This window comes from Zea mays, chromosome 4, assembly GCF_902167145.1.
Source record: "Zea mays cultivar B73 chromosome 4, Zm-B73-REFERENCE-NAM-5.0, whole genome shotgun sequence".
Lineage (NCBI taxonomy): Eukaryota > Viridiplantae > Streptophyta > Magnoliopsida > Poales > Poaceae > Zea > Zea mays.
The window spans coordinates 141,061,461-141,087,826 of NC_050099.1; the positions used below are offsets into that span (position 1 = coordinate 141,061,461).

Consider the following 26,366-nt stretch of genomic DNA (forward strand, 5'->3'; position numbering starts at 1 on the left):
AGGACATGACGCCACCAGGTCAAAGAGTAGACCCTTTTTGGCTTCCTGCAGGGTAAGTTCTTCTCATTTATCTTTGTTTTGGGCATGAGCATCTGGTACCAAGAACCTGGTGATGTTTGTAGTATGCATAAATTTGATGGTGGGTCCATTCACAGGATGGACCCTAATTCAAGTTACTTGCTGAAAATCAGACTCACTGGTAATCCTAAAAAGCGCCGGAAGGAGTTTTCATGCTTTAATATCACCAAGGTTGTAGATTCTGATGTTTGCAATTTCAAGGACCTTGTCGAAGAAATTGTTGATAAGTACCCCCATGGATACAATGAGATAGTTCATGTTTTTTACTATGATAACGTTGAAAAAACATTTCCACAAATCACAACAGACCAAGAACTTCTTAAAATGTTTAGCAAACATGCTGACAGCAAGGTAGTGTGTATGACCATTACATACACTGAGCCCACAGATGATGTCCCTATCCCAAAGTGTTATGCTGATGAGGTTTTAGATATCCCAGACACACCTTCTATGGCATGTCCATCTCTAGTGGTAGGTAGCCAGCTCACTGAACCTACAAGCCAATCCACTAAACCTTGTACTAGCAAACCTTCCATAGATCAGGATGGTGATGATGATTATTTGGCAAATCCTGAACCACATAATGAACATGTGGGTGTGGACGACGAAATCCTATATTTGGCAAATCTTGAACCATATAATGAACATGTGGGTGTGTCCAGAGCTCATCAGAATGTTAGTGAGGGCAGTGACTCTGAATCTGGATCTGAATCTGATGAAGAGTATGAAGAAGAAGATGGATTAATTGGAAAAGATCCTCCGCCACCTATGCCAATTATTTGTTATGACAAACTTGACCCTCCAATGAGTGTAGGAAGCATATATCCCAACATGCAAGCATTTAAGTTGGCATTATCTCAGCATGTTGTAAACCATGAATTTGAGTTTAACACTGAAAAGAGTGACCCAGGGCGATTGAGGGCATATTGTTCAAGGAAAAGAGAAGAAGGGTGTAGATGGAGGATACATGCTTCGACAATGAAGGATAATGTGACGATAAAGGTAATTTATGTGGTTTAGGATATCTAACATTTTACTATAATTAGATTGGAAATTATTTAAGCAACAATTGTATTTGTTGGAGTGTATGCAGGTGAAGAAGAACCCACATCGACATGGTTGTTCTAGTTTAAGAAGAAGTAAAACTGTGAAGAATGCAACTAAATTTTGGGTCTGTGAAATTGTGAAAGATTGGATCATGGAGGATGCAAGGTTGACAGCTAAAGAATTGCAGAGGAGGATAAAAGATAAGCATAAGGTAGATGTGCCTTACAAAAGAGTGTACGATGGTATGCTTTTTGCCCAAACACAACTATTTGGTAGCTGGGACAACAACTTTAATAACTTATATAGGTTCAAAAAAGAGGTAGAAAGATGTTGTCCTGGTAGTGTTGTAGTGATTGATAATCATATGGTAAATGAGAAGATCCGGTTCAATAGACTATTCTTTGCTATGAAACCATGCATAGAAGGTTTCCTTAGAGGGTGCAGATAGAGGTGGTAATGGATCGTGATCCAAATAGTTCTTCACAAAATGTCAAGGCCCTAAATAAATTATAGTTCAAAAATGACTAGAAATAAAGCCCGATCCTAACCCGCTTCGATCCTTAAATCTTATAGTGCAAAAATTATAGCCCATTGTCAGCCCTAGGTGCAGACCATACTTAGCAATTGATAGTACATTTTTGACAGGGAGATTTAGAGGACAACTAGCTTGTGCAATAGCTGTAGATGGGCATAACTGGATGTATCCAGTTGTTGTTGGAGTGTTAGGCTCAGAAACAAATGAAAATTGGAGCTGGTTTATGCAGATGCTTAGAGATGCTATTGGAACACCAGAAGGGTTAGCTATTTGCACTGATGCTGGACAAGGAGTGATGGCAGGGGTTAAGGAAGTGTTCCCAAATGCAGAACATAGAGAATGCATGTTACATTTGGTCATGAACTTCAAGAAAAGGTTTAGTGGAAAGATATTTGATGATCATCTTTGGGCAGCCGCATATACATGGAGCCCATACTTGTTTGAGAAGCACTGGACGATAATGGATGAAGCTATGCCGGCAGCAATGGCGTACATAAGGCAATACCATACTAGGATATGGACAAGAAGCCAATTTGGGACCCATTGTAAAGTTGATTATGTGACCAACAATTTGGCTGATTGCTTTAACAATTGGATTAAGAAGTATAAGGGCTTGAATTTGGATGACTTGCTTGATAATATACGACAACTTATTATGAAGAAGTGGGATGTTAGGAGGACAATCTCAAGAAAGATGGAAGGGGTTATTCTACCACGAATCATTAAGGACTTGAAAGAACAAAGCTTTAACTTAGATATGGATGTTCAGCGTAGTGGGGATACACTTGGAGAGGTGTCTGTAAAGGGTGGCAGTGGTTATAAATGTGTTGTCAACCTAGACAAAAGAAGTTGTTCTTGTAGAAAATGGGATGTCACTGGTATTCCTTGCAATCATGCCATTGCATTTATTACATCTCTCAACGAACCATTAGAGAAATATTATCGGGGACCATAATTAGGGGTACCCTCAAGACTCCTAATTCTCAGCTGGTAACCCCCATCAGCATAAAGCTGCAAAGGCCTGATGGGTGCGACTAAGTCAGGGATCAGTCCATTCGAGCGACTCGATCACGCCTCGCCCGAGCCTAGCCTCGGACAAGGGCAGCCGACCCCAGAGGGTTTCCGTCTCGCCCGAGGCCCCCCTCCAACGGCAGACACATCTCCGGCTCGCCCGAGGCCCTGCCTTCGCTAAGAAGCAACCCTGACTAAATCGCCGCACCGACCGACCAAGTCGCAAGAGCATTTAATGCAAAGGTGGCCTGACATCTTTATCCTGACGCGTGCCCTCCAGCAGAGCCGAAGTGACCGCCGTCACTTCGCCGCTCCACTGACCGGTCTGACAGAAGGACAGCGCCGCCTGCGCCACTCCGACTACAGTGCCACTCGACAAAGTGAGACTGACAGGCAGTCAGGCCCTGCCAAAGGCACCATAGGAAGCTCTGCTCCGCCCGACCCAGGGCTCGGACTCGGGCTAAGTCCCGGAAGACGGCGAACTCCGCTCTGCCCGACCCAGGGCTCGGACTCGGGCTAAGTCCCGGAAGACGGCGAACTCCGCTCCGCCCGACCCAAGGCTCGGACTCGGGCTAAGACCCGGAAGACGGCGAACTCCGCTCCGCCCGACCCACGGCTCGGACTCGGGCTAAGTCCCGGAAGACGGCGAACTCCGCTCCGCCCGACCTAGGGCTCGGACTCGGGCTAAGACCCGGAAGACGGCGAACTCTGCTCCGCCCGACCCAGGGCTCGGACTCGGGCTCAGCTCCAGAAGACGACGAACTTCGCTCCGCCCGACCCCAGGGCTCGGACTCCGCCCTGGCCTCTGCCGACGACCTCCGCCTCGCCCGACCCAGGGGCTCGAACTCGGCCTCGGCCATGGAAGACAGACTCGACCTCGGCTTCGGAGGAGCCTCCACATCGCCCAGCCTAGGGCGCAGGCCAGCCACGTCAACAGGAAGCGCCATCATCACCCTACCCCAAGCTGACTCGGGCCGCAGGGAACAAGACCGGTGTCCCATCTGGCCAGCTCCGCCGGATAGGCAATGATGGCGCCCCGCACGCTCTGTGACGACGGCGGCTCCCAGCTCTCTTACGGAAGCAGGTGGACGTCAACAAGGACTCGACCGCTCCAACAGCTGTCCCTCCGCCAGGCACCGTCGCTCCTCCGACGGCCACGACATCACACCAGCAGGGTGCCAAGATCTCTCCGGCTGCCACATTGGCATGTACTTAGGGCGTCAGCTCTCCCCCGCTAGACACGTAGCACTCTGCTACACCCCCGTTGTACACCCGGATCCTCTCCTTACGCCTATAAAAGGAAGGACCAGGGCCCTCCTAGAGAGGGTTGGTCGTGCGGGGACGAGGATGGGACAGGCGCTCTCTTGGGGCTGCTCGCTTCCCTCTCCCGTGTGGACGCTTGTAACCCCCTACTGCAAACGCACCCGACCTGGGCGCGGGACGAACACGAAGGCCGCGGGATTCCCACCTCTCTCACGCTGGACTCCGGCTGCCTCGCTCTCTCCCCCCTTTGTGCTCGCCCACGCGCTCGACCCATCTGGGCTGGGGCACGCGGCACTCACTCGTCGGCCTGAGGGACCCCCGGTCTCGAAACGCCGATAGTTGGCGCGCCAGGTAGGGGCCTACTGCGTGTTGACGAACAGCTTCCCGTCAAGCTCCAGATGGGCAGTCTCCAGCAACCTCTCCAACCTGGGACGGTGCTCTGTTTCGGGAGCCTTGAGTTCATGTCCTTCGACGGCAGCTACGACATGATACTCCTTCCACCGCCGCGCGACAACGACAATGGCGGCCGACAGCCCGCCCTCCGGCGGCGGAATCGACGACGTCTTTCCCGCGTGGTGGAAGAACGACTTTCGAGCTCGCCCCGTCCTCTCCCCCGCCAACGGAGGAGGCGGCGGGGCAACCAAGGCCAAGCAGGAGGCCGCGCCTCATCGACTGTCGAGCGAGTCGACGTCCCTAGCGCCCCAACGGGGGGCGCATCGGGCGTCAACCTCGCATTTGAGACGAAGGCGAGCGCCGTCTCCCCGCGACATGCCAAACCCGAGCAAGTGGACGACGCCAGCGCGCTTGCGAAAAGCTTGCAGGACGTCGCCCTCGTACCTGAGGCGACGGTGCAGTCAGTCCTCGACGTGACTTCATCGCCGCTCGACGACCAAAAGGTACCGACCGATTCCCATCCTACGTCATTTGGACTCAGCCTCAACCCGCCTAGCGACCTTGCTTTGGCGGGCGCTCTCGTAGAGGCGAGTTCAAACCCTCTGGGGTTTCGCATGCGGTCGCCTTGGGACCGGTTGACGGACGTCTCGACCAACGGGCCCTCTGGGTCCGAGGAAGATGACGATCCCAACATCTGTTGGGATTTCTCTGGATTTGGCAACCCCAGTGCCATGCGGGACTTCATGACCCCATGCGACTACTGCCTCTCCGACTGTTCCGACGGTAGCCGCAGCCTCGACGACGAGGGCTGCGGCCCAAGCCGCGAATGTTTCCACGTCGATCTAGGGGGTCCCTCCGAAGGCAATCATCTCGGCATGCCGGAGGATGGTGATCTCCCTAGGCCGGTGCCTCGCGCTGACATCCCGCGGGAGCTAGCTGTGGTCCCCGTTCCGGCGGGGGGTTACGACCCACAGCTCGAGCTAGTCCGCGGGGCGCAGGCCAGGCTCGACGAGGGAGCAAGAGCGCTTGAGCCGATCCGCCGGGACGTCGGGCAGGTATGGGCGGGCCAACCCCCGGCCGGAGAAATACGTCACCTGCCCCAGGGTCTCCAGCACCGCGTCGCCGATGACGTCAGGGTCAGGCCGCCGCCCGCATCCAGTGGGGTCGGTCAGAACCTGGCTGCAGCAGCGATGCTCCTCCGCGCGATGCCGGAGCCATCCACCACCGAGGGTCGGCGAATCCAGGGGAAGCTCAAGAATCTCCTGGAAGGCGCCGCAGTCCGACGGGCCGGGAGCACTGCCTCCCGAAGGCAAGGATACCCCTCGGAACCTCATGCCGCGACTTCCCGATTCATGCGGGAAGCCTCGGTCTATACCGGGCGCACGCGCAACACCGCGCCTGCGGCCCTGGGCCGCCTCGGCAACGAGCACCATCATCGCGACCGTCGGGCCCACCTCGACGAAAGGGTGCGCCGAGGCTATCACCCCAGGCGTGGGGGACGCTACGACAGCGGGGAGGATCGAAGTCCCTCGCCCGAACCACCCTGTCCGCAGGCCTTCAGCCGGGCCATCCGACGGGCGCCGTTCCCGACCCGGTTCCGACCCCCGACTACTATCACAAAGTACTCGGGGGAGACGAGACCGGAACTGTGGCTCGCGGACTACCGCCTGGCCTGCCAACTGGGTGGAACGGACGACGACAACCTCATCATCCACAACCTCCCCCTGTTCCTCTCCGACACCGCTCGCGCCTGGTTGGAGCACCTGCCTCCGGGGCAGATCTCCAACTGGGATGACTTGGTTCAAGCCTTCCCCGGAAATTTCCAGGGCACATACGTGCGCCCCGGGAATTCCTGGGACCTCCGAAGCTGCCGGCAGCAGCCGGGAGAGTCTCTCCGGGACTACATCCGGCGATTCTCGAAGCAGCGCACCGAGCTGCCCAACATCACCGACTCAGATGTCATCGGCGCGTTCCTTGCCGGCACCACCTGCCGCGACCTGGTGAGCAAGTTGGGTCGCAAGACCACCACCAGGGCGAGCGAGCTGATGGACATCGCCACCAAGTTCGCCTCTGGCCAGGAGGCGGTCAAGGCTATCTTCCGAAAGGACAAGCAGCCCGCATGGCACTGGGGTTGCCGAATCCAGAGAAATCCCAACAGATGTTGGGATCGTCATCTTCCTCGGACCCAGAGGGCCCGTTGGTCGAGACGTCCGTCAGCCGGTCCCAAGGCGACCGCATGCGAAACCCCAGAGGGTTTGTACTCGCCTCTACAAGGGCGCCCGCCAAAGCAAGGTTGCTAGGCGGGTTGAGGCTGAGTACAAATGACGTAGGATGGGAATCGGTTGGTACCTTTTGGTCGTCGAGCGGCGATGAAGTCACGTCGAGGACTGACTGCATCGTCGCCTCAGGTACGAGGGCGACGTCCTGCAAGCTTTTCGCAAGCGCGCTGGCGCCATCCACTTGCTCGGGATTGGCGTGTCGCGGGGAGACGGCGCTCGCCTTCATCTCAAACGCGAGGTCGACGCCCAATGCGCCCCCCGTTGGGGTGCTAGGGACGTCGACTCGCTCGACAGCCGACGAGGCGTGGCCTCCTGCTTGGCCTTGGTTGCCTCGCCTCCTCCTCCGTTGGCGGGGGAGAGGACGGGGCGAGCTCGAATGTTGTTCTTCCGCCACGCGGGGAAGACGTCGTCGATTCCGCCGCCGGCGGGCGGGCTGTCGGCCGCCATCGTCGTTGTCGCGCGGCGGTGGAAGGAGTATCATGTCGTAGCTGCCGTCGAGGGACATGAACTCAAGACTCCCGAAACGGAGCACCGTCCCGGGTTGGAGAGGTTGTCGGAGACTGCCCATCTGGAGCTCGACGGGAAGCTGTTCGTCAACACGCAGCAGGCCCCTACCTGGCGCGCCAACTGTCGGCGTTTCGTGACCGGGGGGTCCCTCAGGCCGACGAGTGAGTGCCGCGTGCCCCAGCCCAGATGGGTCGAGCGCGTGGGCGAGCGCGAAGGGGGGAAAGGAGCGAGGCGGCCGGAGACCGGCGTGAGAGAGGTGGGAATCCCGCGGCCTTCGTGTTCGTCCCGCGCCCAGGTCGGGTGCGCTTGCAGTAGGGGGTTACAAGCGTCCACGTGGGTGAGGGAAGCGAGCGGCCCCAAGAGAGCGCCTGTCCCGTCCTCGTCCCGCGCGGCCAACCTCCTCTAAGAGGGCCCTGGTCCTTCCTTTTATAGACACAAGTAGAGGATCCAGGTGTACAATGGGGGTGTAGCAGAGTGCTACGTGTCTAGCGAGGGAGAGCTAGTGCCCTGAGTACATGCCAATGTGGCAGCCGGAGAGATCTTGGAACCCAGCTAGTGTGATGTCGTGGCCAACGGAGGAGCAGCGGAGCCTAGCGGAGGGACAGCTGTCGGAGCGGTTGTGTCCTTGCTGACGTCCTCCTGCTTCCGTAAGAGAGCTGAGAGCCGCCGTCGTCACAGGGCATGCGGGGCGCCATCATTGCCTATCTGGTGGAGACAGCCAGATGGGACAGCGGTCTTGTTCTCTGCGGCTCGAGTCAGCTCGGGGTAGGGTGATGATGGCACTTCCTGTTGACGTGGCCGGCCTGCGCCCTAGGTTGGGCGACGTGGAGGCTCCTCCGAAGCCGAGGTCGAGTCTGTCTTCCATGGCCGAGGCCGAGTCCGAGCCCCTGGGTCGGGCGAGGCGGAGGTCGTCGGCAGAGGCCAGGGCGGTGTCCGAGCCTTGGGGTCGGGCGAAGCGGAGTTCGTCGTCTTCTGGGGCTGAGCCCGAGCCCGAGCCCTGGGGTCGGGCGAAGCAGAGTTCGTCGTCTTCTGGGGCTGAGCCCGAGCCCGAGCCCTGGGGTCGGGCGAAGCGGAGTTCGTCGTCTTCCGGGTCTTAGCCCGAGTCCGAGCCCTGGGTCAGGCGGAGCGGAGTTCGCCGTCTTCCGGGGCTGAGCCCGAGTCCGAGCCCTGGGTCGGGCGGAGCGGAGTTCGCCGTCTTCCGGGTCTTAGCCCGAGTCTGAGCCCTGGGTCGGGCGGAGCGGAGTTCGTCGTCTTCCGGGTCTTAGCCCGAGTCCGAGCCCTGGGTCGGGCGGAGCGGAGTTCGCCGTCTTCCGGGGCTGAGCCCGAGTCCGAGCCCTGGGTCGGGCGGAGCGGAGTTCGCCGTCTTCCGGGTCTTAGCCCGAGTCCGAGCCCTGGGTCGGGCGGAGCGGAGTTCGTCGTCTTCCGGGGCTGAGCCCGAGTCCGAGCCCTGGGTCGGGCGGAGCGGAGTTCGTCGTCTTCCGGGTCTTAGCCCGAGTCCGAGCCCTGGGTCGGGCGGAGCGGAGTTCGTCGTCTTCCGGGTCTTAGCCCGAGTCCGAGCCCTGGGTCGGGCGGAGCTTCCTATGGCGCCTTTGGCAGGGCCTGGCTTCCTGTCAGTATCACTCTGTCAAGTGGCACTGTAGTCGAAGTGGCGCAGGCGGCGCTGTCCTTCTATCAGACCGGTCAGTGGAGCGGCGAAGTGACGGCGGTCACTTCGGCTCTGCCGGAGGGCGCGCGTCAGGATAAAGGTGTCAGGCCACCTTTGCGTTAAATGCTCCTGCGACTTGGTCGGTCGGTGCGGCGATTTAGTCAGGGTTGCTTCTTAGCGAAGGCAGGGCCTCGGGCGAGCCGAAGATGTGTCCGCCGTTGGAGGGGGGCCTCGGGCGAGACGGGAATTCTCTGAGGTCGGCTGCCCTTGTCCGAGGCTAGGCTCGGGCGAGGCGTGATCGAGTCGCTCGAATGGACTGATCCCTGACTTAATCGCACCCATCAGGCCTTTGCAGCTTTATGCTGATGGGGTTACCAGCTGAGAATTAGGAGTCTTGAGGGTACCCCTAATTATGGTCCCCGACAGTATCTGAGAAAAAGAGTACTGAATAGTCAAAATATCATGTTATTGTTCAAATTGAATTATTTTACCTATGAGAGTTTGAACCAAAGCTTCCTGAGGCACCTTGGCTGCAATAGAGATACAAAATTACAAAGATAGGAAATATTTTATAAAAAATCAGAATGCACATATGGACATATGGATACATGTTTTAAATGATTTGTCGAAGTATGCTTACCTAGGAGGAAAACACATTGTCTTGGGTGTTGAGGCAGCAATCACGATGGCACTCTCACATGATGGCTCAGCATTCTTTTTCCTTTTCTTTGGAGGACCCCTGCAAGGCATGAACAACAATGATAACATGTATAATGGACCCCTTAATATAATCATAAAATCAGAAAAGTGAAATTATATAAGACAACATAGTGCTTACTTCACAGCTACCATAGCAGCTATGTCTTCAGGGTTACCATTCTTACAGTTGTACCAACGGTGGCCATATGACTTGCAAATGGGGCACTGGTGTGATCCCTTCTTTTTTGTGCTACTGCCTGCCTCATAACATCCTTTGAACCTCTCATTATGTCTTCTACCAGCTGTAGATTTTAGAAGTGGTGGATGCATGAAGAAGCCATGATCAGATTCTGGCCATTGGGACTTGTCAGGCATGGCAGGGATAAGAGTGTCATATGCAGCTCTAAATGTCTCAACTGAGTAATATTTGTTAACATATTTGTCGGCGTTTCGAGACCGGGGGTCCCTCAGGCCGACGAGTGAGTGCCGCGTGCCCCAGCCCAGATGGGTCGAGCGCGTGGGCGAGCACAAAGGGGGGAGAGAGCGAGGCGGCCGGAGTCCGGCGTGAGAGAGGTGGGAATCCCGCGGCCTTCGTGTTCATCCCGCGCCCAGGTCGGGTGCGCTTGCAGTAGGGGGTTACAAGCGTCCACGCGGGAGAGGGAAGCGAGCGGCCCCAAGAAAGCGCCTGTCCCGTCCTCGTCCCCGCGCGGCCAACCTTCTCTAAGAGGGCCCTGGTCCTTCCTTTTATAGGCGTAAGGAGAGGATCCAGGTGTACAACGGGGGTGTAGCAGAGTGCTACGTGTCTAGCGGGGGAGAGCTGACGCCCTAAGTGCATGCCTATGTGGCAGCCGGAGAGATCTTGGCACCCTGCTGGTGTGATGTCGTGGCCGTCGGAGGAGCGACGGTGCCTGGCGGAGGGACAGCTGTTGGAGTGGTCGAGTCCTTGTTGACATCCACCTGCTTCTGTAAGAGAGCTGGGAGCCGCCGTCGTCACAGAGCGTGCGGGGCACCATCATTGCCTATCTGGCGGAGCTGGCCAGATGGGACACCGGTCTTGTTCCCTGCGGCCCGAGTCAGCTTGGGGTAGGGTGATGATGGCGCTTCCCGTTGACGTGGCTGGCCTGCGCCCTAGGCTGGGCGATGTGGAGGCTCCTCCGAAGCCGAGGTCGAGTCTGTCTTCCATGGCCGAGGCCGAGTCCGAGCCCCTGGGTCGGGCGAGGCGGAGGTCGTCGGCAGAGGCCAGGGCGGAGTCCGAGCCCTGGGGTCGGGCGGAGCGAAGTTCGTCGTCTTCTGGGGCTGAGCCCGAGTTCGAGCCCTGGGTCGGGCGGAGCAGAGTTCGCCGTCTTTCGGGTCTTAGCCCGAGTCCGAGCCCTGGGTCGGGCGGAGCGGAGTTCGCCGTCTTCCGGGACTTAGCCCGAGTCCGAGCCCTGGGTCGGGCGGAGCGGAGTTCGCCGTCTTCCGGGTCTTAGCCCGAGTCCGAGCCCTGGGTCGGGCGGAGCGGAGTTCGCCGTCTTCCGGGACTTAGCCCGAGTCCGAGCCCTGGGTCGGGCCGAGCGGAGTTCGCTGTCTTCCGGGACTTAGCCCGAGTCCGAGCCCTGGGTCGGGCGGAGCGGAGCTTCCTATGGTGCCTTTGGCAGGGCCTGACTGCCTGTCAGTCTCACTCTGTCGAGTGGCACTGTAGTCGGAGTGGCGCAGGCGGCGCTGTCCTTCTGTCAGACCGGTCAGTGGAGCGGCGAAGTGACGGCGGTCACTTTGGCTCTGCCGGAGGGCGCGCGTCAGGATAAAGATGTCAGGCCACCTTTGCATTAAATGCTCCTGCGACTTGGTCGGTCGGTGCGGTGATTTAGTCAGGGTTGCTTCTTAGCGAAGGCAGGGCCTCGGGCGAGCCGGAGATGTGTCTGCCGTTGGAGGGGGGCCTCGGGCGAGACGGAAACCCTCTGAGGTCGGCTGCCCTTGTCCGAGGCTAGGCTCGGGCGAGGCGTGATCGAGTCGCTCGAATGGACTGATCCCTGACTTAATCGCACCCATCAGGCCTTTGCAGCTTTATGCTGATGGGGGTTACCAGCTGAGAATTAGGAGTCTTGAGGGTACCCCTAATTATTGTCCCCGACAGTAGCCCCCGAGCCTTGAAGGGAGTGTTAACACTCGCTTGGAGGCTTTCGTCGCACTTTTTTGCAAGGGGACCAGCCTTTCTCGGTTGCATTTTATTCCGGTGGGTGCGCGCGAGCGCACCCGCCGGGTGTAGCCCTCGAGGCCTCGGAGGAGTGGTTTCACTCCTTCGAGGTCTTAATGCCTTGAGTAACGCTTCGGCTGGTCTGGTTGTTCCCTCATGCGAACTGGCCGTAGCCCGGGTGTACGGTCGGGGCCCAAGTTCTCGGGCTGGTATGTTGACGCTGTCAACGGTTTGGCCGGAGCCGGGTTTGCGAGAGCAGCCCCCGAGCCTCTGCACAGGGCGAGAGGGCGATCAGGGACAGACTCGGCTTTTTTACATACACCCCTACGTCGCCTTTCCGCAAGGAGGAGGGGGGGAAGCGCCATGTTACCCTCGATGGGCACCGAACATGGTGTCTCCGGTGAGCTGCAAGCGGGTAATCCGAGTGGACGTCCGTGCCCCGTTCGTTAGGGGTCGGCTAGGGGCCCAGAGGCACGCCCAAAAGTACCTGCGGGTGATCTGCCGGACCCGGTCCCCTGGCGACGGGGTCCGAGGGCTCGATGCCTCCCTCCGATGGGATTCCGTTACACGATCGCTCCCGCTGGTCTCGGAAATGTCCTAGGGTACCTCGGGAGCGCAGCCCGAGCCTCGGTTATGTATCGAACGTACCCCTGGTCATCCCTCGCTCGGTGTCTGAGGCGACTGTGAACCCTTCGGGGGCCAGCCTTCGAACCCCTGATCAGTAATGGGCGCGGAGCCCGGGTAGCCTGAGGCGGCCGTGGAACCCTTCGGGGGGCCGGCCTTCGAACCTCTGACCAGTAGTGGGTGTAGGGCCCACGCGATCTGAGGCGGCTGTTGAACCCTTCGGGGTGCCAGCCTTCGAACCTCTGATCAGTAAGGAGGCTCGGAGCCTGGTTCCTTCACGGGGAAGGATCCTTTTCGGGGTATCCCCCTTTCCCGGTCCCTGTTGCAAGAGATAGAGAAAGAGGAAAAAATGAAAAGGATACTGAATCGAAACGACGCGGCGTACCTTTTTTGGCGCGGTTATTTCGGCGAAGGCGAAGCGTCGCCCGCTTCTCCTGCCAGAAGCGCCGCCTGTCCTGCCGCGGAGTTAATGTGACGGGGCGAGTGGTTGGCGGGGCGGCCGTTGCGCGTGCGCCAGCCGCTCGAGGAACGGATCACGGGCGCGTCGTCTTCAAGCCGTGAGAGGGGGTTCTCTTGCTGCCCCCGGATGGGATGTGAGCCTGGCTGACGACGTGACCGCTGCTCCCGCCCGCCTGCCACCGCCATTACTGCCGGTCCACTTTTGGCCGCGTTTGACCGCCGCGTCAGGCTGGCGCCGCTGGGTCGTGCCGCTGGGTAGTGTACTGGTTCCGCAATCGAGGAGGCGCGGTGGTGGCGCAAGTGGCGGTGCAGTTGCTTGCATGCAGCATCCGGCGCGCCGGTTGCGTGACGCGTGGGCCTGGGCCTCCACGCTGGCGTGTCGGGGGTCGGAGAAGCGCGTCCACTTGGCGCGGTTGCATGCCGCCTGCATGGCTGCCCGCCTCTTTCGCCCGTTGGTTTGGGCAAAAGTGGAGGGTCACTTGTAACCGCTGGGCAGTTGTGTGCACCACGCGCGGCGATTTGGCTTCTTCTGCTCCGAGCCGGTTTGCATGACATGTGGGACCCAGCCCCCGCGCCGCAGGGGAGGACCTTGGAGCGTGTTGGAGAAGACTCAGCCCGTGACGGTTGGAGGCGCAAGCAGGGAGAGTGGCCTTTAAAAGGAGGGCGATCCCTTTCGGAAGGCGACCATGTCTTCTCCCTTCCTTATGCATCGCGTCTTTCCACCTTCCAAGCCCCCGGATGGGGGATGCCCGCCGTCTTTTCGCCTTATCGTTGGAGGAATGCAACTCCGTGGGAGTTGGTACCTTTCAGCCATCGTTCGGCTTCAAGGATTTTCATCACACAACCCGGTTGCTCCCCTCTGCTGGTGGTCGCCCAAGACGGTGACCTCCAGCTCCTGGATGGGGGGAGGCAAACCGGGCTGTGATCCCAATCCCGCCCTCAGTGTTGAGGGTGTTCGCCATCCTCGCTGGGGCGGGGAGCGAGGCAAGCCGGGGCTCTACCTCCTGCGCGGGTCGGCGGGCCACCTCTTCTTCCAGCTTCTGGTGGTGGCAATCGCCCTCCAGCCCTGCGGCGGAGACGTCCTCTAGCCATGCCGGGGAAGGCGAACTGTTGCTGCCCGGCTAGGATGCAACATTCCGCCCTCTTCCTTGCATTCACGGTGAGGACGGCAGCGAGGATCTGCCGGTGCGCTTTGGAGCGACCCGCGTTTGCTGGTGATTCGCCCAGAGCTCGTCGCTCCGTAGGCTCCCCAGTGCGGAGGTTGTCCGTACCCGCGGGGACGGAACCGGTGTTCCGTTTGTGATGGCATCTTGAATGCCAGTGTTTTGTTCATTATGGCTTTTGGGGCCTGAACATGTATGTAATTTTGGCACAGAGCCATGTTTTTTCCTCATTTTCGAGCACTAAGACTCGCCTGTTGATTATCTGAACCGCTTCACCAAGCATGAGTCGCCCCATGTCAAGGTGACGAGTGAGGTATCCGTATCCCGGAGGCGTAGGAGTCCCTCGGCTCGGTCGGCCTTGTTGTCTGAGGCTCCTCCAGCTTAGTTAAAGGGACCCCTTGGCCGCTCTTCGACGAGCCGAGGCCAGGGGTAGCGGTATCAGCATGAACAGAGGCGGAGTTGGCTCGAAAATGAAATCTGGTTGGCCGGAGCCTAGCTGGGTTGTCCATCAGCGGGACCGACGCTGGAGTCGATCAGCCGAGGCCTCGGGTCGGGCTGGCGCCCTTGGAAGATGGTTGGCCGAGGCCCCAGGGGTAACCGGCCGAGCCGCCTGCTCGGGCCGGATTCCCGGAGAAGTCCCTGGCAGCGATTGCCCAGGCGTGATGATGACGTCATCCTCCAGAGCGGAGATCCTCAGACCGCGTCGCCGTCCGAGGCTAGGTCGGATCTCGCCGAAGGTGTCGTCGATGCCGAGGGTGCTGCTGCCCCCTTCCAGCGCCAAGACCCGAGCCTGCAGGATCAGAGTGTCTTGTAGCATGTGCCTTCTGCGGCCGCCGAGGCCAGAATACACACCCTCGTTGTGTTGTAAAGCTGTGTCTCCTTTCCTCTTGTTTTGAGTATCTGGACTTTTTTGTCGGTAACAGGGATGTTTGTGCGGGCGAGAGTTGCTTCTCGCGGAAGGTGACGAGTGAGGTATCCGTATCCCGGAGGCATAGGAGTCCCTCGGCTCGGTCGGCCTTGCCGCTTACGCGCACGTTTACCCGTCCATGAGGCCCTGTCACCGACTCAGTCGAGAAGGCTCGAAGGATCGCTTCGGCAGAAGAGCTTCCGAACGTAAAGACTTGTTCGGTCCGCGGAGTCACTTTATCCGAACGCGAGTTACTTCTCGCAGAAGGTGATGAGTGAGGTATCCGTATCCCGGAGGCGTAGGAGTCCCTCGGCTCGGTCAGCCTTGGCTGCTTACGTGTACTCCGTCGTTTTCAGGATCCACTTTTCGAAGTAGTCAAAAAGCACGAAAGATATTCTGGCAGAAGAGATCTTTTTTTCGAGGAAAATTTCAACGCAGAGGGGGTTCCCCCCCTTTTAGCCCCCGAGGGAGGGTCGGGCTTTGCCGAGGCGAGGCCGACCCTTCCTTGATGACTAAACTTTGCGTGGGTGCGAGGTATATGAATAACTTGAAAACATCTTAAGGGTAGAAGCGACGTAGCTGTTCGATGTTCCTAGCGTTGCCGTAGACCTCGCCTTGGCTGTTGGCCAGCTTGTACGTTCCGGGCTTCAGAACTTTGGCGATGACGAATGGCCCCTCCCAGGGGGGCGTGAGCTTGTGCCTCCCTCGGGCGTCTTGCCGCAGTCGAAGCACCAGGTCGCCCACCTGGAGGTCTCGGGGCCGGACCTCTCGGGCGTGGTAGCGTCGCAGGGACTGCTGGTACCGCGCCGAGTGTAGTAAGGCCTTGTCCCGAGCCTCTTCCAGCTGGTCCAGCGAGTCTTCTCGGCTAGCTTGGTTGCTTTGATCGTTGTAGGCCCTCGTCCTCGGGGAGCCGTATTCCAGGTCAGTGGGCAAGACGACCTCGGCCCCGTAGACCAGGAAGAACGGCGTGAAACCCGTGGCTCGGCTCGGCGTTGTCCTCAGGCTCTAGACCACCGAGGGGAGTTCCTTCATCCACCGCTTGCCGAACTTGTTGAGATCGTTGTAGATCCGAGGCTTGAGCCCTTGTAGAATCATGCCGTTGGCACGCTCTACTTGCCCATTCGACATGGGATGAGCCACGGCAGCCCAGTCCACCCGGATGTGGTGATCCTCGCAGAAATCCAAGAATTTTCTGCCGGTGAACTGGGTACCGTTGTCGGTGATGATGGAGTTCGGGACCCCGAAGCGATGGATGATGTTGGTGAAGAACGCCACCGCCTGCTCGGACCTGATGCTGTTCAGAGGTCGGACCTCGACCCACTTGGAGAATTTGTCGATGGCGACCAGCAGGTGCGTGTAGCCCCCGGGCGCCTTCTGCAAGGGGCCGACGAGGTCCAGACCCCACACAGCAAAGGGCCAGGTGATGGGTATCGTCTGCAGAGCCTGAGCAGGCAGGTGGGTCTGCTTCGCATAGAATTGACACCCTTCGTAGGTGCGGACAATTCTAGTGGCGTCTGCCACCACCGTTGGTCAGTAGAAGCCTTGCCGGAAAGCATTCCCGACAAGGGCTCGAGGCGCTGCGTGATGGCCGCAAGCCCCCGAGTGTATCTCTTGGAGGAGTTCCTGACCTTCGGCGACGGAGATGCATCGCTGGAGGATGCCTGAGGGACTGCGGTGGTAGAGCTCCTTCTCATCGCCCAGCAAGACGAATGACTTGGCGCGTCGTGCCACCCGCCGAGCCTCGGCTCGGTCGAGGGGTAGCTCTCCTTGGCGGAGATATTGCAGGTACGGGGTCTGCCAATTTTGATCAGGCGTGGCCCCGCTCCGCTCCTCCTCGATGCACAGTGCCTCGCCCTCGGAGGCCGAGGGTACCTCGGGCCGTACCGAGGGCGCCTCGGGCCGAGCCGAGGGTGCCCCGGGCTGTGCCGAGGGTACCTCGGGCTGGACCGAGGGCGCCTCGGGCTCGGGCGAGTCGTCGATCTTGATGGAGGGCTGATGCAGATCCCGGGAGAAGACGTCCGGGGGAACCGTTGTTCGCCCCGAGGCTATTTTTGCCAGCTCGTCCGCAGTCTCGTTGTAGCGCCGAGCGATGTGGTTGAGCTCGAGCCCGTAGAACTTGTCTTCCAGGCGCCGAACCTCATCGCAGTAGGCCTCCATCTTCGGGTCGCGGCAGTGGGAGTCCTTCATGACTTGGTCGATGATGAGCTGCTTGTCCTTAAGGAAGGCCGAGTGCTTCGCTTGGACCCCTGAGGCCGAGGAAGCTCTCGGGAACCTGAAGGCGCTCCTCACAAAGGCGCCTATCTTGGTGCCCCCAGCTGATGGAGAAGCCCTCTTGGTCTACGTCGCCGCGACCACTTAGGTGGTTAGCGCCGCGATTGTGGTCGAGAGGCAAGAAGAGGGGCATGCATTGCCCGTTCAGAGGCCAGTCTACTTCGTCAGCGAGGTACTGTCCGACACCAAGATCCGCTACCCACAAGTTCAGAAGCTGTTGTATGCAGTGATCCTGACGAGGCGGAAGTTGCGACACTACTTCGAGTCTCACTCGGTAACTGTGGTGTCATCCTTCCCCCTGGGGGAGATCATCCAGTGCCGAGAGGCCTCGGGCAGGATTGCGAAGTGGGCGGTGGAAATCATGGGCGAGACCATCTCGTTCGCGCCTCGGAAGGCCATCAAGTCCCAGGTCTTGGCGGACTTCGTAGCCGAATGGGTCGACACCCAGCTACCGACGGCTCCGATCCAACCGGAGCTCTGGACCATGTTTTTCGACGGGTCGCTGATGAAGACGGGAGCCGGCGCGGGCCTCCTCTTCATCTTGCCCCTCGGGAAGCACCTACGCTACGTGCTACGCCTCCATTTCCCGGCGTCCAACAATGTGGCTGAGTACGAAGCTCTGATCAACGGATTGCGAATCGCCATCGAGCTAGGGGTCCGACGCCTCGACGCTCGCGGCGACTCGCAGCTCGTCATCGACCAAGTCATGAAGAACTCCCACTGCCGCGACTCAAAGATGGAGGCCTACTGCGATGAGGTTCGGCGCCTGGAAGACAAGTTCTACGGGCTCGAGCTTAAACACATCGCTCGGCGCTACAACGAGACTGCGGACGAGCTGGCAAAAATAGCCTCGGGGCGAACAACGGTTCCCCCGGACGTCTTCTCCCGGGATCTGCATCAGCCCTCCGTCAAGATCGACGACCCTCCCGAGCCCGAGGCGCCCTCGGTCCAGCCCGAGGTACCCTCGGCACGGCCCGAGGCACCCTCAGCTCAACCCGAGGTACCCTCGGTCTCCGAGGGCGAGGCATTGCGCATCGAGGAGGAGAGAAGCGGGGCCACGCCTGATCGAAATTGGCAGACCCCGTACCTGCAATATCTCCGCCAAGGAGAGATACCCCTCGACCGAGCCGAGGCTCGGTGGATAGCGCGACGCTCCAAGTCGTTCGTCTTGCTGGGCGATGAGCAGGAGCTCTACCACCGTAGTCCCTCGGGCATCCTCCAGCGATGCATCTCCATCGCCGAAGGTCAGGAACTCCTGCAAGAGATACACTCGGGGGCTTGCGGCCATCACGCAGCGCCTCGAGCCCTCGTCGGGAATGCTTTCCGGCAAGGCTTCTACTGGCCAACGGCGGTGGCTGACGCCACTAGAATTGTCCGCACCTGCGAAGGGTGTCAATTCTATGCGAAGCAGACCCACCTGCCCGCTCAGGCTCTGCAGACAATACCCATCACCTGGCCCTTCGCTGTGTGGGGTCTGGACCTCGTCGGCCCTTTGCAGAAGGCGCCCGGGGGCTACACGCACCTGCTGGTCGCCATCGACAAATTCTCCAAGTGGGTCGAGGTCCGACCTCTGAACAGCATCAGGTCCGAGCAGGCGGTGACGTTCTTCACCAACATCATCCATCGCTTCAGGGTCCCGAACTCCATCATCACCGACAACGGCACCCAGTTCACCCGCAGAAAATTCTTGGACTTCTGCGAGGATCACCACATCCGGGTGGACTGGGCCGCCGTAGCTCATCCCATGTCGAATGGGCAAGTAGAGCGTGCCAACGGCATGATTCTACAAGGGCTCAAGCCTCGGATTCACAACGACCTCAACAAGTTCGACAAGCGATGGATGAAGGAACTCCCCTCGGTGGTCTGGAGCCTGAGGACGACGCCGAGCCGGGCCACGGGTTTCACGCCGTTCTTCCTGGTCTACGGGGCCGAGGCCGTCTTGCCCACTGACCTGGAATACGGCTCCCCGAGGACGAGGGCCTACGACGATCAAAGCAACCAAGCTAGCCGAGAAGACTCGCTGAACCAGCTGGAAGAGGCTCGGGACAAGGCCTTACTACACTCGGCGCGGTATCAGTAGTCCCTGCGGCGCTACCACGCCCGAGGGGTCTGACCCCGAGACCTCCAGGTGGGCGACCTGGCGCTTCGGCTGCGGCAAGACGCCCGGGGAGGCACAAGCTCACGCCCCCCTGGGAGGGGCCATTCGTCATCGCCAAAGTTCTGAAGCCCGGAACGTACAAGCTGGCCAACAGTCAAGGCGAGGTCTACGGCAATGCTTGGAACATCCAACAGCTACGTCGCTTCTACCCTTAAGATGTTTTCAAGTCGTTCATATACCTCGCACCCACGCAAAGTTTAGTCATCAAGGAAGGGTCGGCCTCGCCTCGGCAAAGCCCGACCCTCCCTCGGGGGCTAAAAGGGGGGGAACCCCCTCTGCATCGAAATTTTCCTCGAAAAAAGGTCTCTTCTGCTAGAATATCTTTCGTGCTTTTTGACTACTTCGAAAAGTGGATCCTGAAAACAACGGAGTACACGTAAGCAGTCAAGGCGGACCGAGCCGAGGGACTCCTACGCCTCCGGGATACGGATACCTCACTCATCACCTTCTGCGATAAGTAACTCGCGTTCGGATAAAGTGATTCCGCGGACCGAACAAGTCTTCATGTTCGGAAGTTCTTCTGCCGAAGCAATCCTTCGAGCCTTCTCGACTGAGTCGGTGGCAGGGCCTCATGGACGGGTGAAAGTACGCGTAAGCGGCAAGGCCGACCGAGCCGAGGGACTCCCACGCCTCCGGGATACGGATACCTCACTCATCACCTTCCGCGAGAAGCAACTCCCACTCACACAAACATCCCTGTTACCGACAAAAAAGTCCAGATACTCGAAACAAGAGGAAAGGAGACGCAGCTTTACAACACAGCGAGGGCGTGTATTCTGGCCTCGGCGGCTGCAGAAGGCACACGCTACAAGACACTCTGACCCTGCAGGCTCGGGTCTTGACGCTGGAAGGGGGCAGCAACACCCTCGGCATCGACGACACCTTCGGCGAGGCCCGACCTAGCCTCGGACGACGACGCGGTCCGAGGATCTCCGCTCCGAAGGACGACGTCATCACCACGCCCGGGCAATCGCTGCCAGGGACTTCTCCGGGAATCCGGCCCGAGCAGGCGGCTCGGCCGGTTACCCCTGGGGCCTCGGCCGACCATCTCCCAAGGGCGCCAGCCCGACCTGAGGCCTCGGCTGATCAGCTCCGACGTCGATCCCGCCAACGGACAACCCGGCTAGGCTCCGGCCAACCAGGTTTCATTTTCGAGCCAACTCCGCCTCTGTTCACACTGATATCGCTACCCCTGGCCTCGGCTCGTCGAAGAGCAGCCGAGGGGTCCCTTTAACTATGCTAGAGGAGCCTCGGACAGCAAGGCCGACCGAGCCGAGGGACTCCTACGCCTCCGGGATACGGATACCTCACTCGTCACCTTGACACGGGGCGACTCATGCTTGGTGAAGCGGTTCAGATAATCAACAGACGAGTCTTAGCGCTCAAAAATGAGGAAAAAACACGGCTCCGTGCCGAAATTACATACATGTTCAGGCCCCGAAAGCCGCAATGAACAAAAACACCGGCATTCGAAGTGCCATTACAAACGGAACTCCGGTTCCCCCCTCCGCAGGTACGAACAGCCCCACTCGATAGGGGTGGGCCTGTGGAGCAACGGAAGACTGACGAACGGCGCGCCGTCACCCGCTCCAGCAGCGGCGGCGACGACAACTTCTGCTCCGGGGGGCCGAACAGCGGCAGCACTGACCTCAGGGCGGATGCTGCTGCTAGGAGGCCCCCGCCCATGCCCAAACTCGTGAGGCAAGGACGGGCAGAAGGCCGTAGAGTTGGAGGTCAGCCCGTGGCCGGCCTTGGCTATCAGCGCCGGCGGAAGAACCTCTTCCAGCTGCCGTGGCAGACGCCGGCGCTGCGAGCGGCTCCGAAGCCACTCGCGTCCGAGAGCCAGGCACGGTGCAGCTGCCGGCGCCACGGACGACGGCCGCCCTTCCCTCCAATCACTGAGTGAAGGAGCGGGCCACCGCCCACGCAGGGGCCGACCCCAACTCAGCACACTCTCCTCCCCAGCCCTGGTGATGAAAATCCTTGAGGCTGAGGGAGGGGCAGAGGCCGCAGCCCGGCTTGCTTTCCCCCACCATCAAGCTGGAGGTCACCATCTTGGGTGACCGCCGGTGGAGGGGTGCAGCCGGGCTGCATGATGAAAATCCTTGAAGCCGAACGATGGCTGAAAGGTACCAACTCCCACGGAGTTGCGTTCCTCCAACGATGAGGCGAAAAGACGGCGGGTATCCCCCATCCGGGGGCTTGGAAGCTGGAATGACGCGGTGCATAAGGGAGCGAGAAGACACGGTCGCCTTTCGAAAGGGGTCACCCTCCTTTTAAAGGCAACTCTCCCTGCTTGCACCCCCAACCGTCATGGGCTGAGTCTTCTCCAACACGCTCCAAAGCCCTCCCCTGCGGCGCGGGGGCTGGGTCCCGCATGTCATGCAGACCGGCTCCGAGCAGAAGAAGCCAAACCGCCGCGCGTGGTGCACGCAACCGCCCAGCGGTTACAAGTGACCCTCCACTTTTGCCCAGACCAACGGGCGAAAGAGGCGGGCAGCCATGCAGGCGGCATACAACCGCGCCAAGTGGACGCGCTTCTCCGACTCCCGACACGCCAGCATGGAGGCCCAGGCCCACGCGTCGCGCAACCGGCGCGCCGGATGCTGCATTCAAGCAACTGCACCGCCACTTGCGCCACCACCACGCCTCCTCGATTGCGGAACCAATACCGCGACTCGAGGCGACCCAGCGCGCGACCCAGCAGCGCCAGCCTGACGCGGCGGTCAACACGGCCAAAAGTGGGCCGGCAGTAATGACGGTGGCAGGCGCGTGGGAGCAGCGGTCACGTCGTCAGCCAAGCTCACGTCCCATCCGGGGGCAACAAGAGAACCCCCTCTCACGGCGTGAAGACAACGCGCCCGTGATCCGTTCCTCGAACGGCTCGCGCACGCGCAACGGCCGCCCCGCCAACTACTCGCCCCGTCACATTAACTCCGCGGCTGGACAGGCGGCGCTTCTGGCAGGAGCAGCGGGCGACGCTTCGCCTTTGCCGAAATAACCGCGCCAAAAAAGGTACGCCGCGTCGTTCGGTTTCGTATCCTTTTCCCTTTTTCCTCTTTCTCTATCTCTTGCGACAGGGACCGGGAAAGGGGGATACCCCGAAAGGGATCCTTCCCCGTGAAGGAACCAGGCTCCGAGCCTCCGTACTGATCAGAGGTTCGAAGGCTGGCCCCCCGAAGGGTTCAACAGCCGCCTCAGATCGCGTGGGCCCTACACCCACTACTGGTCAGAGGTTCGAAGGCCGGCCCCCCGAAGGGTTCCACGGCCGCCTCAGGCTACTCGGGCTCCGCGCCCATTACTGATCAGGGGTTCGAAGGCTGGCCCCCGAAGGGTTCACAGCCGCCTCAGACGCGCGAGCGAGGGATGACCAGGGGTACGTTTGATACATAACCAAGGCTCGGGCTGCGCTCCCGAGGTACCCTAGGACATTTCCGAGACCAGCGGGAGCGATCTTGTAACGGAATCCCATCGGAGGGAGGCATCGAGCCCTCGGACCCCGTCGCCAGGGGACCGGGTCCGGCAGATCACCCGCAGGTACTTTTGGGCGTGCCTCTGGGCCCCTAGCCGACCCCTAACGAACAGGGCACGAACGTCCACTCGGATTACCCGCTTGCAGCTCACCGGAGACACCATGTTCGGCGCCCATCGAGGGTAACATGGCGCTCTCCCCCCTCCTCCTTGCGGAAAGGCGACGCAGGGGCGTATGTAAAAAAGCCGAGTCTGTCCCTGATCGCCCTCTTGCCCTGTGCAGAGGCTCGGGGGCTGCTCTCGCAAACCTGGCTCCGGCCAAACCGTTGACAGCGTCAACATACCAGCCCGAGAACTTGGGCCCCGACCGTACACCCGGGCTACGGCCAGCTCGCATGAGGGAACAACCAGACCAGCCGAAGCATTACGCAAGGCATTAAGACCTCGAAGGAGTGAAACCACTCCTCCGAGGCCTCGGGGGCTACACCCGGCGGGTGCGCTCGCGCGCACCCACCGGAACAAAATGCAACCGAGAAAGGCTGGTCCCCTTGCAAAAAAGTGCGACGAAAAGCCTCCAAGCGAGTGCTAACACTCCCTTCGAGGCTCGGGGGCTACTGTCGGGGACCATAATTAGGGGTACCCTCAAGACTCCTAATTCTCAGCTGGTAACCCCCATCAGCATAAAGCTGCAAAGGCCTGATGGGTGCGATTAAGTCAGGGATCAGTCCATTCGAGCGACTCGATCACGCCTCGCCCGAGCCTAGCCTCGGACAAGGGCAGCCGACCCCGGAGAATTTCCGTCTCGCCCGAGGCCCCCCTCCAACGGCGGACACATCTTCGGCTCGCCCGAGGCCCTGCCTTCGCTAAGAAGCAACCCTGACTAAATCGCCGCACCGACCGACCAAGTCGCAGGAGCATTTAACGCAAAGGTGGCCTGACACCTTTATCCTGACGCGCGCCCTCCGGCAGAGCCGAAGTGACCGCCGTCACTTCGCCGCTCCACTGACCGGTCTGACCGAAGGACAGCGCCGCCTGCGCCACTTCGACTGCAGTGCCACTTGACAGAGTGATACTGACAGGAAGCCAGGCCCTGCCAAAGGCGCCATAGGAAGCTTCGCCCGACCCAGGGCTCGGACTCGGGCTAAGACCCGGAAGACGACGAACTCCGCTCCGCCCGACCCAAGGCTCGGACTCGGGCTAAGACCCGGAAGACGACGAACTCCGCTCCGCCAGACCCAGGGCTCGGACTCGGGCTCAGCCCCGGAAGACGACGAACTCCGCTCTGCCCGACCTAGGGCTTGGACTCGGGCTAAGACCCGGAAGACGGCGAACTCCGCTCCGCCCGACACAGGGCTCGGACTCGGGCTCAGCCCCGGAAGACGGCGAACTCCGCTCCGCCCGACCCAGGGCTCGGACTTGGGCTAAGACCCGGAAGACGACGAACTCCGCTCCGCCCGACCCAGGGCTCGGACTCGGGCTAAGAACCGGAAGACGGCGAACTCTGCTCCGCCCGACCCAGGGCTCGGACTCGGGCTAAGACCCGGAAGACGACGAACTCCGCTTCGCCCGACCCCAGGGCTCAGGCTCGGGCTCAGCCCCAGAAGACGACGAACTCCGCTTCGCCTGACCCCAGGGCTCGGGCTCGGGCTCGGGCTCGGGCTCAGCCCCAGAAGACGACGAACTCCGCTTCGCCCGACCCCAGGGCTCGGACACCGCCCTGGCCTCTGCCGACGACCTCCGCCTCGCCCGACCCAGGGGCTCGGACTCGGCCTCGGCCATGGAAGACAGACTCGACCTCGGCTTCGGAGGAGCCTCCACGTCGCCCAACCTAGGGCGCAGGCCGGCCACGTCAACAGGAAGCGCCATCATCACCCTACCCCGAGCTGACTCGGGCCGCAGAGAACAAGTTCGGTGTCCCATCTGGCTGTCTCCACTAGATAGGCAATGATGGCGCCCCGCATGCCCTGTGACGACGGCGGCTCTCAGCTCTCTTACGGAAGCAGGAGGATGTCAGCAAGGACACAACCTCTCCGACAGCTGTCCCTCCGCCAGGCTCCGCCGCTCCTCCGATGGCCACGACATCACACTAGCTGGGTTCCAAGATCTCTTCGGCTGCCACATTGGCATGTACTCAGGGCACTAGCTCTCCCTCGCTAGACACGTAGCACTCTGCTACACCCCCATTGTACACCTGGATCCTCTCCTTGCGTCTATAAAAGGAAGGACCAGGGCCCTCTTAGAGGAGGTTGGCCGCGCGGGACGAGGACGGGACAAGCGCTCTCTTGGGGCCGCTCGCTTCCCTCACCCGCGTGGACGCTTGTAACCCCCTACTGCAAGCGCACCCGACCTGGGCGCGGGACGAACACGAAGGCCGCGGGACTCCCACCTCTCTCATGCCGGTCTCCGGCCGCCTCGCTCCTTTCCCCCCTCCGTGCTCGCCCACGCGCTCGACCCATCTGGGCTGGGGCACGCGGCACTCACTCGTTGGCCTGAGGGACCCCCCGGTCTCGAAACGCCGACAGATACACTTCTGATATGTAGGTCTGGACATGGCTCAAATCAACCTGACCAACTTGCCATTGAGTATCCCTTGTTGTCCTTAGCTGAATCCACACCACCACCTACAACCTCCAAACCAACAGCAAAGAAGGTGAAAACAAAAGAGAAGGCACAAGAGAAGGAGAAGGCGAAGGCAAATGGAAATAAAAAGAGACAAATTCCACTACTACCTGATAGTCCAGCAATGTCTACTAGAAGCAAGACACCTTAAAGGCAAAGCCCTGCCTCATACACCAGGGCAAAAAGAAAACTCCCGGACTTGAATCTGTAGTGGATGCATTTTGTTAAGTCTGCACTTTTGTGTTGTATTGTTTTGTGTGGCCTACAACTGAATGCACTTTTGTGTGGCCTACAACTAGATGCACTTTTGTGTGTTTTGCTAAGTCTGCACTTAGACAGGCTGCAGTTATGTGTTGGTGTTATGGACAAGAGTCTATATGGACAATATGGGTTGCTGTTAGAGATCTCTTGTTGTTATGTGTTGTATGAACTGCACTAGTTTGGTATGTGAATCTGAACCAGTTCTGTTCTCAGATTTGTCTATTTGAACTCAGTGGCATATAGGGGATGAAACTGTATTATCTGTATAACTGTGTTAGATGTCAGCTAACGGTGATGGCACACAGATAATGGAAAATCTAAACTGATGGTAGTTAGCGGATGGCTATTTTCCTGATGGCACACAGGTAACGGCTGTAGATTTGAGTGGCTTGGAAGTAATTTTCTCATCATGGATACCCCCACGAGGCCACGAGCCCACGACCCGACCCTTGCTTTGCGCGCCGCTCGAATCGGCCCATGCATGCGCATGCATGAACCATCGCACATCGACTCCATCCATCCATCCATCCATCCATCCATCTGTACCTGCAGCTCGTGTGCGTGCGTGCGAGCACGCAGGCCGATCAGCCCCGTACGTGCGTGTTGTCACCTCGTGGCCGGCGGTGGGCGGCGCGCGCGAGGAGAGTGGAACTGGTAGAAGCCTTTTCTGGTGGCTGCGCGCTGCCTGCGTTTGCATCTGCATGCATGATGCTTGCAAGCCGAAAGGCGGCCAGCTGCCCGAGCGAGCGTACGTGATGGAACGAACGAAGCGGCAATGCAGGGAGACGCGACGCGACGTGTGA

At 59.7% G+C, this 26,366-nt stretch overlaps 1 protein-coding gene across 1 annotated transcript; it reads left to right on the plus strand.

Annotated features, from left to right (window-relative positions):
- On the plus strand, nt 1–26,366 carry LOC118477076 (uncharacterized). The gene is made up of 3 exons (XM_035967610.1): nt 1–1,563; nt 1,730–2,475; nt 26,143–26,366. Exons 1-3 carry the CDS (start codon nt 1,166–1,168, stop codon nt 26,364–26,366), a joined length of 1,368 nt encoding a protein of 455 aa, XP_035823503.1. The 5' UTR covers nt 1–1,165.

Coding starts and splice junctions, on each gene's coding strand:
- LOC118477076 (XM_035967610.1), top strand. CDS start 1,166: ATGCAGGTGAAGAAGAACCCACATCGACATGGTTGTTCTAGTTTAAGA. Junction 1,564..1,729: donor ATAGAAGGTTTCCTTAGAGG/GTGCAGATAGAG, acceptor TGTCAGCCCTAG/GTGCAGACCATACTTAGCAA. Junction 2,476..26,142: donor GTCTGTAAAGGGTGGCAGTG/GTTATAAATGTG, acceptor GCGAGCACGCAG/GCCGATCAGCCCCGTACGTG.